This window comes from Mytilus galloprovincialis, chromosome 4, assembly GCF_965363235.1.
Source record: "Mytilus galloprovincialis chromosome 4, xbMytGall1.hap1.1, whole genome shotgun sequence".
Classification (NCBI taxonomy): Eukaryota; Metazoa; Mollusca; class Bivalvia; order Mytilida; family Mytilidae; genus Mytilus; species Mytilus galloprovincialis.
The window spans coordinates 13,980,096-13,998,647 of NC_134841.1; the positions used below are offsets into that span (position 1 = coordinate 13,980,096).

At 32.8% G+C, this 18,552-nt stretch overlaps 1 protein-coding gene across 1 annotated transcript in view; it reads left to right on the forward strand.

Moving 5' to 3' along the window:
- LOC143071411 (uncharacterized) overlaps positions 1–18,552 on the forward strand; it is a 51,461-nt gene that overhangs the window by 31,230 nt on the left and 1,679 nt on the right. The window contains exons 10-30 of the mRNA XM_076245673.1: positions 513–661; positions 1,513–1,842; positions 2,508–2,819; positions 3,282–3,602; positions 4,083–4,394; positions 4,868–5,218; positions 5,565–5,900; positions 6,332–6,646; positions 6,985–7,296; positions 7,591–7,914; positions 8,489–8,596; positions 9,601–9,807; positions 10,595–10,915; positions 11,292–11,615; positions 12,391–12,711; positions 13,467–13,790; positions 14,314–14,658; positions 15,043–15,360; positions 15,807–16,130; positions 17,248–17,589; positions 18,048–18,365. Coding sequence (XP_076101788.1) covers positions 513–661; positions 1,513–1,842; positions 2,508–2,819; positions 3,282–3,602; positions 4,083–4,394; positions 4,868–5,218; positions 5,565–5,900; positions 6,332–6,646; positions 6,985–7,296; positions 7,591–7,914; positions 8,489–8,596; positions 9,601–9,807; positions 10,595–10,915; positions 11,292–11,615; positions 12,391–12,711; positions 13,467–13,790; positions 14,314–14,658; positions 15,043–15,360; positions 15,807–16,130; positions 17,248–17,589; positions 18,048–18,365 — 6,314 coding nt within the window. The remainder of the gene's footprint in view (positions 1–512; positions 662–1,512; positions 1,843–2,507; positions 2,820–3,281; positions 3,603–4,082; positions 4,395–4,867; positions 5,219–5,564; positions 5,901–6,331; positions 6,647–6,984; positions 7,297–7,590; positions 7,915–8,488; positions 8,597–9,600; positions 9,808–10,594; positions 10,916–11,291; positions 11,616–12,390; positions 12,712–13,466; positions 13,791–14,313; positions 14,659–15,042; positions 15,361–15,806; positions 16,131–17,247; positions 17,590–18,047; positions 18,366–18,552) is intronic.

Sequence of the window (18,552 nt, forward strand, 5' to 3'; positions counted from 1 at the left end):
GTATCTTTTTGTTGTCACTGGCCCCGTTTTCATGTTTCAGTGACTTTGAATTCTTAAATCTATAGATTCTGTCTTATCACATGCTTTCGTTTTCCAATTACTTTAGTGATAAGCCTGATAGAATTACTATACACATATTTGGTACATATAAGAAGATTGTAAAATGTTGTAGACACTTAGCACATATATATATATCATCATTTAATATTTAAAGTTTAAGGATTATCTAACTTGATGTTATTTCCTTGACCTTTTTGTCATGAAGACAAGTAATAGATTGTATAGCAATGATAGTTTATCTTCTCGCTGTTGAACTCACCATGGCCAAAAGCTACAAGACACTGGAATTACTTTAAGAAATTCATATTTAGAACCAGGGATGTTAGGATAAGTGAAATAATGTAGAAGAAAAATTAATAATAACTGGATTATATTGTCATTTTTTGTCATCTCTACTATGTAGATAGTTATTGTAATAACATAATGATAATAATGTCAACCTAACTTTTCAGGGTAATGCCTGGTAACGAGCCTGCTTTCCTGTCTAACATTTGGTGTACTGGTACTGAAACATCACTATTAGGATGTTCTAGTTATGGCTATAGAGTTCTCAATATACCAGATTGTAAAGATCATGTTGGGGTCTATTGCTGGAAAAATGGTAATATATATTTGATTTTCTTTTTTATTAAGGCAAAAGTGAATGCTGTTAGGATATAATAGTTACATTGTACTAGTTATGAAAATGCATAAAATCTACTCAATTATAAGGTAGATGATAACAGTTACCAAGATTGACATGTTTCTCAATTATAAGTAATACCAGGTACTTTCATATTTCAAAACTTGAAAAATCATACAAATTCAACAATTGAAAAAATAGTGCTGATAAAAATTGGATTGGAACATTAGCCATTTGGTATTACAATTTAGGATTTTTCTTTTGTCTTGCCTTTCAGAATCATTCTATTCAAGATAAACCACAGAAATATAAATGTCAGCTAAGAGGAATGTTTATTTTACACATGAAATCACTTATATAACCATTTTTCTGTAGAAAGTCTGTTTGGATTTACCTGCATCCTTTTTCACACACGGCACATCCAAAATTATGAATAGCATAGTTGCTTTTACAGTTTTAGTTTCAAAATATTTTGTTTATCTGCCTAATTGATTTAGTTTATTAGTGAAAGTGTGTCTTGTGCCCCTCTGCATTTTTCATGTTATTTTCATCAAAATGTAATAAAATAAATAGCTAGTGAATATTGAAGAATTCAAATACAATGTATGAAAATATTCAACAAGTGACTGTACATCATATTTATTCACATAAATTCAATGATAACATTTTAGTGATTTGTAATATTTCTTATTAATAATATAAATAAGAAGATGTGGTATGAGTGCCAATCAGACAACTCCCAAAGTCCAAATCCATGTCACAATGTATAAAAATTAACAATTAAAGTCAAAGTACAGCCGTCAATGTATTAATTTTTTTCTTCATTTTAGTAAAACTGTTAGAGGGAAAGAAAGGAGCAGGTTACATAACGGGAAGAGTAGAAGTTCTAAATCAAAACAAATGGTACAGTATCTGTGCCACCAACTTTACCCAAGCTAGTGCTGATGTGGTCTGTCGAGATATAGGCTTTGATAAAGCTAGGATTCTAGGACCAGGATCCTTTGGATTCCTTAAATCGTTTGGTACTATTTACAATCTGGACTGTAAAGGCTCTGAGTTGACCTTAGATGAATGTAAGATGACTGTGACTACTAAATGTAACTCTGTTACTGTTAACTATGTCAGTCTCCTGTGTATAAAGAACAGTGGCTTTGAACCAGGTAAGTTTTTTAGTTTTAGTCAAATAATAAAATAAAAATTGTGAATGGGATCGGGTATGTATCAAAGAGACAACAACCCAACCAATGATCAGTAAAACAACCAAAGGCCAACAATGAGTCTTCATCACAGAGAGGGGCTTCAGCTGGCCCCTAAATAAAAATGTGTTATAGTTTAGTGAAAATGGACATCATACTAAACTCCTAAGCATATAAATTAACTAAAATTGAAAAAAAAACAACATACAATTGTAGTAAAAAACAGAAAAACATACAATTTAATCGATCAAACTTGTAGATGTAGTAAAAAAAACTTGTAGTTGTAGTCAAATAAATGAATCCCCTTCATAAAAAATCTGTTGTCAAGTCTTTTTACAGTACACAAATATATTCAAAATTAGTTTGAATGACCATACCAGAGAACAGAAAATGATACTTGGAATAACTATGTCTTTCTGAATCATTTGATGCCTCCTTCAATGATATATTGTTTGATACAATCAATATGTTTTCATAAATCACTTTCAATGCAATTGGTCAATCCACAATAAATGTGCAGAATTTACAATATTTGAAATGCATTTTGGTAAATGGAAAAAGTACTTAACTGCACTATGATATACTATCACACATTAACTCAAGCATTATTTTATTTATTTTCATTTCAGAGAAGAAGTTTTATATATCAGATGGTTACCATGGGTCTGTTTTGGTGGAGCAGTATGGTATGAATGGTACAATCTGTACTGAAGGCTGGGATGACAAGGATGCGAATGCTTTCTGTCATATGGTTGGTTATAAAGGGGGTGTGGTCTTTGGCCCTCAGGAGGTGTATTCTAGGTCAATGCCTGTTTGGTATACAAATTTTAATTGTACAGGAGCAGAGTCTTCACCAGCAGAATGTGATGCTAGTCCACATGTATCTCTAAATTGTGTACGGTCCATTAAGAATGCTGGTGTACTGTGTTACAATTCTACAGGTATGAACTGTGTAAGATTCTTCAGATGGGAATTTACAAAATGCAGTAATATATTTTGATTTAAAATTGAAATGAAAATAAAAATCATTCTTTTAAACCAATCAAAAGAATCAGATATAAAAAAGTTCTTAAATAAAAAAAAAAAAAATTCATTTTAAAAACTACCAGTAATTTGTAAATGATGATTGGAAACACATACACTTAGAGCAGTAACCATATACCTATTTCTTTTTTGGTAAAGTCCAACTTATCTGGAAAATATATGTGTTATTGTTAATTATTTATTATATTGAAGTTTTGAATTTTATTAAACCTAAAAGTAAACACGATAAATATAAACAGATTGAAAAATGTTTTCCAGAAGAAGGCCCCTCCCAAAAATGTTGATACTTTGACAGATAAGAAACTTCGCAAATAACAGAATTTTTCAGAAAGTGCTAATGTTCAATTTAACTATTTCAGGTGTAGAAATTAAGCTTGTTGATGGAAAGAAACACTATGGTAGAGTAGAGATAAGTTATGATGGAGTTTCTGGGACAGTATGTGATTACGACTGGAGCAAGTACGATGCCAGGGTTCTGTGTCAACAGCTTGGGTACCCTGATGGTACTGCCTACAAAGGTTCTTACTATGGATCAGGGTCTGGAAATGTATACCTATCTGGAATGTTCTGTGACAGTACTGAGTCTAGTTTACTGGAATGTCCTAGTCGTGGATGGGGTAATGTCCAGTCCTATTGTACTCAGCATATGACTGATGCTGGAGTCACATGTTCAAGAAGAGGTATAGTGGAATTCCAAGATTGAATTGTTTATTTCCTGCACTGCTTAAATTAGTCCTACCATATTTTAAATACTATATTGAATTTACAATGTCATTTTTCTATTACCGGTATGTAAATAGAAGATGTGGTATGATTGCCAATGAGACAACTCTCCACAAGAGACCAAACGATACAGAAATCAACAACTATTGGTCACTGAAGAACCTTCAAAAATGTTTATTAACTTGACAATAATATTGGAAATGTATTAAAAGTCTGTATGACTTGTGTTTTCATCAACTACACATTTCCAATACATTTTTAATGTTCCAGTACACTTTAAACATTACTTTAATGGTATTATTATATTAGTTAGTTAAGACCTACAATTTTAAATAATTCTTTAAATTGTAGAATAGTATAAACTATTTTGTTTCACTATGAGATACTAAATCACAACAATATATAAACAATTGTTATTTATTTCTGTTTTACTATAGTGAATACCAGTCCAGGAGATGATTATGGAGCTCTCCAGATTTGGTCAAACAAGGTATATACAATGGTCTGTTCTGATAACTTTGATGACAATGATGCCAAGGTGGCCTGTCGAGATATGGGATATGCCTACGGGAAAAGTCTATGCTGCTCAGCATTTGGATCCCATGATTATCAAATATCAATAACGGGTCTACAGTGCCTTGGTAATGAACCTACTCTGAAGGACTGTAAAGCTATAGATGGACTTAAGAGATGTGCTAGTAAAAAATATGCCTCTGTTGTCTGTACTGACAAGGAACCATCACACAAAGGTAGGTACCAGTCGCTGATTCGCTACTTTATAAGATGGTACAAACGAAGGGCAAAAGATAACAGAGGGACATTCAAAATCACAAATCGATGTCTAAATGCCATGGCTAAAAGAAAAATACAAACAAAAAGTACACAAAACACAACATAGAAAATAAAGACGAAGCAACACAAATCATTTTCATCTGTTATCATTAATTAAAAATACTTCTCTTCTAGGACCATATACCCAACACTTCCATATTTAATTACAGTGCATTTAGTTAACAACAGTACTTTAATTTTCCACATTTTACATGGAACTGACTATAATAATCAGGGAGATGATAACCAATGCTTGAAAACAGGAGGAGGATGTAATGTATGTACCCTACCTGTTTTTCTCCAGTTCACTCTATATTTTGACACATACAAAGTATAATAAACTAGGGATATTAACCTACAGTGTAGAAATCTTTTTTCATTTGTTTTTGAGACATGACATATTTTTTAGGGTTTGAGCTCAGATTCGAAAATGGAACTTTTGGCAAACTATGGGTAGACTATTACAACCATGAAGGATTGGTTTGTACAAATGGTTATGACAGTAATGATGCTATGGTTGCATGTCGACAGAAAGGATTTCTTGGAGGATTTGGATACAAATATCGTCATGATGTACTACCACATGTACCTCGATCACGGACTGATGATATCAGATGGTTAAATAACCTGAATTGTACTGGTACTGAGAGTAACTTAGACAAGTGTGGAACCTTAGCCTGGGGTCAGATAGATAATTGTTCTATTAGTAGTTCTGCTGCTGCATTCTGTTATAAAACTAAAGGTATGGTACAAAATATGTATAAACTATTTAATCGTATTCAATTATACATGTAATAGATATAAAACCTTCAGGGTTTTTTAACATCTTCTGTTCCATTGGATATTTTTTCCCTCTGTGAATCTTCTTGTAATTTAATATTTGAAGACATACATTTTAGAAATCTAAAATAGTATATTTTGATGCTTCTGTATTAGAATAACCTTACGCTTTTATTTTCCACACACACCTTGTATTAATATTATTTGACTGCTGACACTTGCCATTTTCATTCTACAACTGCATTTGAATTCTGCTTACAAATCAAAGATATCTTTGAAACATATTTACAATGTATATGTCATTACAGAGACATCAGGCTTTGAGTTAAGAATTACAGGTGGAAAGTCCAAATCTGAAGGTCTGGTAGAGGTCAAAATCAATGGTACATGGGGAAGTATTTGTGGATGGTATATGACAAACAAGGTTGCCACGGTGATATGTCGTCAGAGAGGATTTATGTATGGTGTGTATGTTGTCAACCATTCCTATGGCAACACCACTGGTCCCGTGTGGATCAGTAGAGCCTATTGTCATGGGAATGAGAGCAGTATACTGGACTGTGAATTAGTAGGTCTTGCTGAGAAACCAGACACAGCATGTGCAGCACATGAGAAGGATATTGGTGTCAAATGTTATGCAAGTGGTAAGTTAATATATTTACAATGTGTACAAATGTCACAAATTGAATATAAAAAAGCACATGGAATCTACATCTCTTATCGCTTTGTTTTGTTAAAAAAAAATCCATTATAAAGATTGAAGTATTCAAATTTTGAAATTCATTTACAAACAATCACTGTTAAGCCCCTTTTGGATCAAACGCTACAAGGAAATGCATGTACATATTTATTTAGATTGCTGCTAAGAATGACATTAAACTGCAATTGAATATGAAAGTAAAACAAAAACACACATGTTCTAAATTTAATAGCTTTACCATGTTTACATGAACTTGATTGCAGCATTGATCATATCTTATTGTGATTATTCTAATTTATAGGAGTGATTATTTACAAATTGAAATTAAAGTAAAGTATTGATATGTTTTGCTATAATTTTTTTTTCATTTTTCAGTCAGATTGTCTGGACTTGGACTGGCCAACTATGGACAACTTCAGGTATTCAAAAAAGATTCCTGGTATTCTGTTTGCGATGAAAACTTCAATGATACTGATGCTAAGGTTGCATGTCAGTCAATGGGATATACAGATGGCAGGGCCCAGTGTTGTTCTGCTCAGGGAACATGGCTGACTTCTCGTCCAATAGGAATAACTAATGTCCAGTGTACTGGCAAGGAGAAGTTCAATGATTGTCCACATGAAGAGGATTCCTGTCCATCAAAACATTACGTGTCTGTGGCTTGTACAGATTCTGATGCTACTAAATATTGTAAGTACAAATTTTAAGTTGACATGGAAATAATATGAGATATGTTTACTCTGGTTTCCTAAGGTTGAAAGGGTAAATTATCATCAGTGTTTAATAAAAAATGATAAAAATTTTCAGCTCCACTGTAAGTTACTTGAAAAAATTGATGGAGAAAACACCAGTAAAAAGAATGAAAGAAACATAAAAAAGGAGAGAGAAAAACAATGAACAGGACCTATAAAACAAAATAAAATTATCATAATCCTAACATAGAAAAAGAGGAAACATTACTTCCATTGCATATTGATGCTTAGAATTGGTAATTTATTATGCTTAATAATTCAATTTTTGTTTTCTAGCTGTCCATGTTACCAGGCCCAGTGGGTTATTCTTTGGTAATGTAGAGGTCCAGCGATACGGAATCTGGGGATCAATTTGTGATGTGGGATGGGATAACGATGATGCACAAGTAGTCTGTCGGGAATTAGGTTTTGCTGGTGGAAATGCTACCAGGGGAACAGTTCTTAGACATGTACCTACATTATTTGGGCATGTTAATTGTTCTGGAACGGAGGAGACATTGCATAGGTGTCCAATGGCAACCTTCAGAGAGGACCATCAATGTAATGAAAGATCTTCTAGGGCTGCTATTGTTTGCTCAAAGAAAGCAGGTATTGTTTATATTATCATTAAACCTATCATTTATATTGAAAATCTACTGACCTCTGTTAAAATGAATTCAGACGTGTTTATTCTTGTCACTTTTGTCATGGCTTATCTTTGCTAAAAGTTTCAAAAAAAGAAGATACCAGTGATGGATAAATGATATAAATAAGAACACATTATATAATAAAGTAATGGACCATTCTGCATAAAAATTCCTGAAAGACTTTAAAAAATCTCTCATTGGAACAGAAAATATTGCATAACTGTTGTCTAATTATATAATGTAATATTGTTTACAGAGGGTGTACAGTTTAGAATTGGTGAGGAATATGAAGGAAGTGGTCGAGCAGAAATCTACTTGAATGGTAGATGGGGTACTGTTTGTAATGTTTACTGGGATGATGTTGATGCTGAGGTCTTCTGTCGACAGTTAGGTCCCTTTGTAGGAGGAGTTCAGGCTAATCCTACAACGGTAGGCACTAATGATCAGGATATTTGGATGACAAGGGTGGAGTGTATGGGGAATGAGACAAACTTCCTTCAGTGTGAAGCATCGTGGTATCCTGCTCAGACACAAAGATGTACACATGGCAATGATGCTGGAGTTGTCTGTTTCAAATCGGGTAAACTTTTATAGAAGCCAATATTTGCAAATATGAAAATATATTTTTTTTTTATCTGATTCATATATTTTAATTATAATTTACATATTTACTCTGCTTACTTAAAAAAAAAGAAAGAAAATAAATCTATATCATTTTAATGATTGTGAAAGTAAAATGTTTACCATGTAGATAAGAAGAATAACAATGAAATTGAAGAAGGCCAGTGGAAGAAATATTCTAAATTTTTTTGTTTTTTTACCATGTCTACACTCTACAATAATGTTATATATGTTGACTACTGGAATTTTAAAACAAGAAAAAAAGATTGACAAAAAATACCAGATTGATTAAAAAAGAGGTGAAAAATTATCTGCTCAACTAACCTGGAACCAATGGAAAGAATAAAAAGTGATTTTGGTTTTACTTTTTAGTACAATTTGTATTGTAATGGGTATCAAATTAGAATTTAAAATAATAATTTTGTAAGAAGAAATGACTTTGTACTGTTGTTTTTGTATATGTACAGTACTTTGGATCAATCAGTTTAATTTGTGTAATGTATCTATAGTAAATGTTGTATGTTTGTTCGTAGTGCGTTTAATGAGAGGAAACTATAGGAGTAATGGTATGGTAGAAGTTTATCACAAGAACAAAGGATGGAGTACAGTGTGTGCCAGTGGATTTGGGGAAACAGAAGCAGGTAAAATATTATAACAACTCTTTCTTTAAGTCAGCATATGCATTGTATGGCTGGTTTTTCACATTTTTTTTTCACCTTTGGCATTCAGATGTTAAATTCTGTTTTCTTTTTGAAAATTGCAGAGAAAGACATAGCGATCCTTCATTCTATCATCTATGCATGACATCAACACTTAGCAGCAGTCTGTGGTTTTAAAGATTTTTCAAACATTATTAACTTTGTTAAACCTTCATTGAATCCAATAAATGGATCAAAGATCAAGAAATAGTTTTTGGTAGTCAACTGTACACTTTTTCACTTAGAGCAGCAACTACAGACAAGATTAAGGGTTCTGTGAAATCTTTACATTTTTTTTAATATAAGTTCATGGACATAAATTATTTATCTATACTGAATGGTCAAAGTTGAGATAACATGACAAAAATTTCCATTTTGATCTGAAATGAATTGTATATGTACTAAAAAAAAATCTTCATTAGAAAAAAAGCATCTCATAAAAAGTATACGTAAATTAGAATGTATTACTTTGAAATCAGCATTATTGGTTGGGAACTTATTTTGACGTTTTGGGTTACTTACAAATATAAGTGGTCTACTTAATACAAATTTTCTGTAAGCCTTCTTGCAGCGATTTTGTTCAAAATTGAAGAAAAAGAAATCGTTTATCCACAAAATTATTGAGAAATAATATAAATATCTCCATGCAATGTGTAAGATGTAAATAAATTAAAAGGAAATATCTGCCATCAAATCCAAATTTCCCTAAAAAAATAAAAATGAAAATTTTACATGTAATAGATCTAGACAACCACAGACTAGAATCCTAACATATTAATATGTTGTGAGGTTAGATTTGTTTAGACGTTTAAATTTGACATAACATAATCACAGGTGAGGTTCCTGACACATGAATATGTGGTGCAGTTAAGGAAAATGTTTTTTAAATCTAGAAACCTTTTGTTATGAAAAATATATGATAAAAGTGATATAATTATATATTACAGATGTTGCCTGCAGGATTCTGGGTTATGAACATGGATTACCACTATGCTGCTCACCATTTGGTTTTAGTTTCATTACTCCATTGTTTGGAAGGTTACAGTGTAAAGGAAACGAGAAACATCTGACAGATTGTCCCAGTACTTCTATAGTCTGTAACAGTCCACAGAATTATGCTTCACTTGCATGTTATAATGGGGCCCGTACACAAAGTAAGTTATATACTGTCCCAGTACAGCTATTGTCTGTAACAGTCCACAGAATTATGCCTTACTTGCATGTTATAATGGGACTCGTACACAAAGTTGGTGTCCTCTATACTGTCCCAGTACTGCTATAGTCTGTAACAGTCCACAGAATTATACCTCACTGGCATGTTATATAATGGGACTCGTACACAAAGTAAGTGTCCTATATACTGGTCTAGAATTTGTATACTTTGTATTACCATAGATTTTTATGAGACTCTTATCTTCAATAAATATATTTTGCACTGCAAAAGTCCCCTCTTATTCAGTCAACAAAATAATACCACACTGGCAAATTAAGACTGGCAATAGAAAAAGAGGGCATACATAATTAGATAAGACCTTACATAGGCTAAACTATGGCATCTGTTTTACCTTACATAGGCTAAACTATGGCATCTGTTTTACCTTACATAGGCTAAACTATGGCATCTGTTTTCTTGCTCAGTCTTTATTAGGATAGATAAATCACACAACGAAAACGAAACATAATCAATGATCTATTTAAATTTAGAACAAGTATATTTTTATTTAAGCTTTTCAAGTCCTTTTGATTTAAAAGAAATTTAATATGTTTGAGAATTATAGCCATAAAACCAATCTTGTTTTACCTTTCTTGGTCCAACTTCCCTTTGAGAAATTTTCACATAGCAAATGTCTTCTGGGGAATTAGTTACAAATAATTTGGTGTATTTGTAGTTTACAAGCTTAAGATTGCCAATGTCATAAGGAAATTTTTACATACTTTTAGATTACACACTACGATTAGCTGGAGGATCTAGTTATACTGGTCAAGTCAACATTACATACCTGGGAATAGAGGGTCGTATCTGTATTGACGGGTGGAATGACAAGGCTGCCAGAGTTGTCTGTCATGAGCTAGGCTATCCTGATGGCATGTCATACTTCCATTACAAGAGTGATATGGATGCTGTAGGTCCCTATTGGACAACTAATGTCACATGTCATGGAAACGAGTCTAGTATCAACCAGTGTAGCCATGTTGGATTTGGGAATGTAAAAGAATGTAAAGGAAAGCACTATGCTGGGGTGCTATGCTTTGACAGAGAAGGTATTTAACAAGTGTTAAAGTATTTGCATTTGTTTAAATTGTAATTTTTTCTTATTGTTAAATAACACCATGACCAGCTGCGCATTTTAAAACATGTATCTCTTCAGTGATGGTTGAGGCCATAATATTTTAAAAATCCAACGCTTATAAAAAAGATGGAGCTATAAACCATGAAATACAAAAAAGTATGGCCAAAGACAGGCAAAGATTCAGAGCTTTGAGCAAAAGAGATAATTTTTTTTATTTCAAATCATTTCCAAAAATTTGTAACAGCAAATTTTATGGCTTGTGATCTGTCTCAATTCTTACCAAAAAAGAAATTTAATCTTTTTGAAAAAAAAAATGATTGTCATAAATTGAATTATACTATTTCTAGGTGTATACTACCGTTTAGCTGGAGGAAATGATAGATCAGGTCGTGTAGAGGTATCTGTCCATGGAGAATGGGGAACCATTTGTGATCACTACTGGGACCAGTACGATGCTGACGTATTCTGTAGACAGCTAGGGTTTAACACAGGAGATTCTTACTATGGTGACAATCTACCTCCAGGTTCTGGGACACAGTGGGATGGTAAAATACACTGCTCTGGGAAGGAAGAAAGTCTTGACATCTGTCCTCATGAAGGATGGGTTGTTGGAAACTCTAGATTCTGTCTGGGACATAAAGATGATGCTGCTGTTATGTGTTATACCAATGGTAAAAATTTATGGCAGTTGTTACATTTTAAGTTATTACTCCATATGTTGAGAAAAAGTTATTAACTTTTATGCATAATTAAGACCTCCTTGCTAGGTGAAGGGGGCATAAATTGTTACCCTTGACTGCTCTTTGTCCATCCTTGTGTCTATTGGTCCTTCCATCCATCCCATTTTTATTTCTGCACTCAAGTATTCCTCATCCAAATTCTATGAAACTCATACATAACACTGAAAACAACCTCACAGACAGAGTTTGAATTTGGGCAGTGAGTCACTTACCATTCTAGAATTATGCCCCTTTATAGAACATTAAAACTTGCATTTTTTCACTTCCACACTCTAACTTAAGCTTGCCTCATGCAAATATATGAAACTCTTATATAATGCTAAGAACCAAAACAGTTTGAATTTGGGCATGTTATCTCTTATCTTTCTAGAGTTATGCCCCTTAATAACTTGGAAAGTTGCATTTTTTTCATTTCTGCACTCTTATTTTAAAAGTTTGCTTCATGCAATTTATACACAATTCTAAGAACCACAACACACAGATAGAGTTCAAATTTGGGAAGTTCATCTGACACTGCAAAACTTCAGCAGGGGAATTCATATTCTCTGACACATTCTACTTTTACTTTAAAGAAAGAGAAGGGAATTCTATTTACATTGAAATTTGGCAGAAAATCAAATGGATAGAACTCTAGTCAATAGATAAGCAACATTTACTAAAAATGTAATGATCATATATGGTAATTTGAGTTATCTTTCCTTTTAAGTGAAGCTATACAAAGGTTACACTCCTGGCAGTAGTAATGGAGCTGTGTTATATTACCACAACAGGACTTGGTTACGTGTATGTGACACAGGCTTCACAGACATGTCAGCTAGAGTGGTGTGTGAGGAACTAGGTTATACCGATGGGCAGGCCATCTGTTGTTCAGCATTTGGTAAAACTAGTGAACCAGTATTGACCAATTACACACTGAGATGTACTGGAAGGGAGAAATCTGTTACGGAATGTTTACGTGAAGAACAATGTGAAAGTGACCAATATGCTTCAGTTATGTGTTTTAATGAGACAAAGATACCTGATAAGGGTAAGCACTTTATACTGTACACAAACTTATTTTTTCCAACTTTATAGATGTACGTGTTTAAGTTTGACATAATAGTGACAATTTATTACTCACAATAATTTGCAAGTTTGCAGGACAATGTTACATATTCATGTGTATTGTTGGAAGTTATAAATTATATAGCATGTGATAGTATTTTTTTGTACATATGAATGAATATTGTAAATTCACAAATTACAGGGTGCATTTATTATTGCGATTGTTAAAAAAAATAAACAAAAATGTGAAGATCAATATAGCAATTTGAAGTTAAAGCTATATACAGATACAAAAATGTATACATATATGATGTCAGAATGCAAGTTTTCATTCTTTTGTTACTTAATAAAAACCTTGTAATAACTTCTGATTTTTCATTATTTTAAACCAGGAAATTAATGCAATTGTAATGCAATAAGCAATTCTTAAACAGAAACTAGCACACTCTACCTTTGATCTTAGTTTAATAGTAGTTTCTTATAATGAAAAATGGTCTTGTATACCCTTTATTATCTACTTAGACATAGCTTTAAAATGGAAGGAAACCTTGAGTTATTTAGAGAATGCATTATGCTGCAAATGATAACGCTGGCAAATGTTTGATACTTTTCTCCATCAGACAATGATGTAAATGTTTGATATTTTTCTCCATCAGACAATGATAACGCTGGCAAATGTTTGATATTAATCTCCATCAGACTATGATGTTTATTGGTTGAAATATTTCTTTCTTTCAGAAAAATATACACTAAAGTTACAAGATAGAAACAAAGGGCAGGTAATTGTGACACATCTCGGTGCCACTGGTAGGATATGTGGTAAAAACTGGGATGATGTTGATGCTGGGGTGTTCTGTAGAGAACAGGGATACAGGCATGGTATAGCTTATAAACACGATGAACAGTCTACCTCAGAGAGTTCTAGGGGTCCCTATTGGCTGAGTGACTTTAACTGTACAGGAGAGGAGAAGGCACTACTGGACTGTCCTCATCAGTCTAGAATGTCCTTAGGAAATTGTTCTGATACACATATTGCTTCAGTGTTGTGCTTTAAGGATGAAGGTATGTTTTTGTTTATAGGTAGTTTTAATAATTTTTATATTTGTTTTATTTTTATTGTAGATATTTAAAAAGATGTTTTATTTAAGTTTAGTTTCAACATAAACATGACATATAGAGAGTCAATACCCAGAATAAAGCAATAAGACTTTAGTACCAGTACATTTCTTAGTATAGCTCTATGAAACACAAACTAGCCTGGAATGTGGAAACACTTTTGAGTAATGCTGTTTCATGTTCATTTGTTATTTAATATGAAAAATGAGTATATGCATTTTGTTTTTAGAAATTTTAATCTATTCAACTAGCAAAAATGAGATAGGGCAATGAAAAAACAGAAATTTTGTTAAATATAGGTATTTAATTTTCCTAGATTAATGTCAGAATGAAAATAATAATGAAATACAGACCTAGCTAAAGATACTCATTTTGATTTAAATTGTATTTGTTTTCGCTTTTAACTGAATTAAGTTGTAAAAATGCTTATGATGACTGCCATAACATATTGATATTGTTTATATTACAGGAATAAAGTATTATATGAGTGATGGTGGCTCTCATTATGGCAGAGTTGAGATATCAGTGGGTGGCATCAATGGCACAATCTGTGATGCTGGGTGGGACAATAAAGATGCTTCTGTATTCTGTCGTCAGTTTGGATTCACTGAGGGTGTGGCATTACCTAGTGCCACCTATGGACAGGGTCGTGGACCTATCTGGCTTAGCCATCTTCAATGTAATGGAAATGAAAAGAATCTTCACTCATGTCCACATCGAGGATTCAACGATCAGTTCTCAGAGAGTAACTGGATTCTGTCAATCATATGTGATTCTCATCGAGATGATGCTTCTGTCTTTTGTTATAAAAATGGTTAGTCTTATACTCCAAGTATTGTTTAAAGTAATAAGTAAATTTTTAGAGTAAGTTTCAATATTGAGACACTTAATTTTAGAGCACATTTACAAAAATACATATTTTGGGGGATATTTGTATTTATTGAAACATACTATAACTCTCAGAGGATAAAACAAAACACCTTAATTTGATATTTACAAAAGTGCACAAAATGTTCTTCTATTAACTCAATGTAGTCCTGATAATTGTACAGAAACTGAAAAATTATAAAAAAATGTTATTTTTATTGTTTTATGCAAAAAAATAATTCATATATCATACACACTTATATCCTATATCATTGAAACACAAAACAATTGACTTTCTCCCTACCTTATTGTTGAATGATGCTTCTTTCAGTTCGTCTTAATGAAGGACACGATGCCAGGATGGGAGGAGTAGAATACCATCGTAATGGGGAATGGTATAGTATCTGTGATGAAGGATTTGATGACCAAGCTGCTAGAGTAACCTGTAGAAGTCTGGGAAATAACTTTACTGATGGTCTCGCCATTAAAGGCTCAGCGTTCGGCAAGATTAAAGGAAAGACTTTAATCTCTGATCTAAGATGTAATGGAATAGAATCTGATCTGTCTGAATGCCCAATGAAGTTTAATACCACAACCTGTACTGCATATGCTTCTGTATACTGTAGTAATACAACTATAGAAAAGAAAGGTAAATTGAAGACTGATTATGATATAACTTATAATTTATGAGAACATGATAAAGGAAATTTAAAGGGGGTCAAAAAAATACTGTTATATGGTTATACCATATCTTTTTTCTTTTATAACAATGTATTATATGCTTAAATTTCAATTGAAAATCTTGTTTGATTATGAACTGTTACTATACCAAGAACTGAAATTATGTCTTATTTGGGTATTTTTTTTAAGGAATAAATTACGTTGCCATTTGTGGTAAATGTAGTTAGGGGTAAATGTTTTTGTTTGTTTGTTGAATAAGGTTATATTTTTAAATGTTGTTTATCGAGAATCTTAATTTATCATGAGTAGAAATAAGCAGATATGGTATGATTACCAATGAGAGAGAGTCCAAATGAAGTGTATTTAGGTAATGGAATGTTGATTGAGTTGTTATAATTCTGTGAATATTTGTAGGATTTGCACCTAGAATAGCCTCAGATAGTTTAGCCAGTACAGTTCATGGTATCCTGGAAGTCAGAGTTAATGGTGTTTGGGGGCGTGTCTGTATGCAGGACTGGGACGATCGTGATGCCAATGTCACATGTAAAGAACTAGGTTATGCTGGGGGTGTGGCTTACTTGCATATTATGAAAAATAGAAAGCCAATATTAATGAGAGGGGTGAAATGTACAGGCCTTGAGAGTTCCTTAGCTGATTGTGTTCAGTCAAAGAAGGCTGACCTAGATTCTTGTAGCTTTAATTCAAATGATGCTGGTGTATTGTGTTACAATTCCACAGGTGAGTTGTATTCATGATTTAAATCTTTGAAATATAATTGTTCTATGAACTGCTATTTAAGACTTCAAATTTTCTTACATTGTAGATATGAAAAGATGTGGTATGAGTGCCAATGAGACAACTCTCCATCCATGTCACACTGTATAAAAAGTAAACAATTATAGGTCAAAGCATTCCACATGGAGCCTTTTCTCACAACTTACAGCAATTGGAAGCTATAAAGGACCACAAAATGACTAGTGAAAAACAATTTAAACAAGAAAAGCAACAATCTGATCTATACAAAGTGCTAGAAAGAGAAAGACTTATAATGAAGCACAACAACCATTGGGCCATTCCAGTTAATTTCTGACAGGTGGGGATGGATGGGGAGAATTTTGTTTATATGTATCAGAAAAAAACATCATGACAAACTACCTATCAGATCTAAGAATTAAGACCTATCAGATGTAGAGTTTCTGTTCATATTGGGTGGATGGGCTTTCATGGGAAAAAATGACCTTCAGAATTTTTTACTGCAAGGATTGTACCCATTAGAATTTTAAATACAATACCAGATAATGCATTATACGTAAATGTCTACATTCAAAAGCACCCCTAAGATCTGAAATAGGTATTTGTGTAACCCCTAAGATGTAATTATTTTAAATTATTTACTGCTGCAAGACCCTCAGAAGTTTTTTGCATATAAGTGTACGTGTCAGATGAAAAACCCCAAATTTTCACCCCTAAGATGTATAAATTTTACACCCCTCAGAAAGGACCATCCAACCCCCTTTAGCAGATATTAACTGGAATGGCCCATTATTATACAACAGGCTTCTAACTGACTTGAGTGAATTTAACTTATTGTTGAAGCAGTTAACTTTTGGATCTTTAAAAAAATTATGCGTATATAAATTGTTGCCACTATGTAAAAATTTGATCTCCTCTTATATAAATATGTCAACATAGTTAACATGATACGAGAATTACAACAAAAAATGCTGTGATATGGCTGGAAATACCTAAATAAGAAAAAATAGTATTAGCAAAGATAAGTTAATAATTTCATGTTTTTAAAGAGGATTTAAAAAAATATGCTAAAAAAATCATTCTTAAATGTTTTTTTGATTAGGTATACAGTACAGATTACAGGGAAGTAAAAATCCATCTGTTGGTAGAGTAGAGATCAGTTACGATGGATCCTGGGGGTCAGTCTGTTCATGGTCATGGAAGACCGCTGATGCCAAGGTCATGTGTAAACAACTTAATTACACTGATGGTATAGTCAACTACAATGTCAACAAATCTCTCACATCATTACCTCGCTGGATTACAGGATTTTTCTGTCAGGGTTCAGAGGATACGATGATGACGTGTCTGAATACAGGATTTAATTCTTCGTTCTTGGATGATCTTTGTATGAGGAGAACAGATGAACCTGGGGCTTACACTGAATGTTTCAATGAGACTGTTGGTATGTTTTACATAGCTGTCATAGTTTCAAACATATGTTGTAGTTGTTTCCATATTAACATATGTTGTAGGTGTTTCCATATTAACATATGTTGTAGGTGTTTCCATATTAACATATGTTGTAGTTGTTTCCATATTAACATATGTTTATACCCCCAATGATAGTACTTATAAAGGGTTTGAGGGACAGAAGCAGCTAAACATATTCATATTTTATTTAGAAATGGACACAAATGTTCTTGCTGATAAATACCTTTTCATTTTTTAGCCACTATATCACTCACAGTTTTTATGTCAGGAGGAAGTGATGTTTTTGGTTGTGGCTAGCATGGGTTTTGATTATATAAAAACAAGAAGATGGAGTATGATTGCCAATGAGACAACCATGCACCAGAGACTAAATGACATAGATGTAGATTCTTTCTTTTTTCATAAGACAATTTTTTCCACTTATTTCAGAGCCAACACAAATCCGTTTGATGAATGGTAAAGACAAATACTCAGGGCGTGTGGAAGTGTATGTGAAGGGACCAAATAAATGGGGTACAGTTTGTGATGATTTCTGGAATGACCAGGCTGCCAGTGTAGTGTGTCGACAACTCAACTTTACTGGTGGGACTGTGGTCCGAGGAGGGAAGTTTGGAACTGGATCTGGTCCCATCTGGTTTGACAATGTGAAGTGTAAAGGGACAGAAGAATCCCTTTATAAGTGTGGACACAGAGGGATAGGTACACATAACTGTAACCACACTGAGGATGTCGGAGTTATATGTATGGGTATGTATATTAAAAATTAACATTTGCAATAAACATGTCAACTTGTCTCAAAATTTCGTAAAATCTTGTAGCTTAATGTTTAGCAAAAAGTAAAAAAAATGCAAGCATCAAATAATGATTTCTGGGTGAAATTTAATATCAAGGATTCAACTTAACAAAAATAAAATCAGTATTACAGTTAAACTGT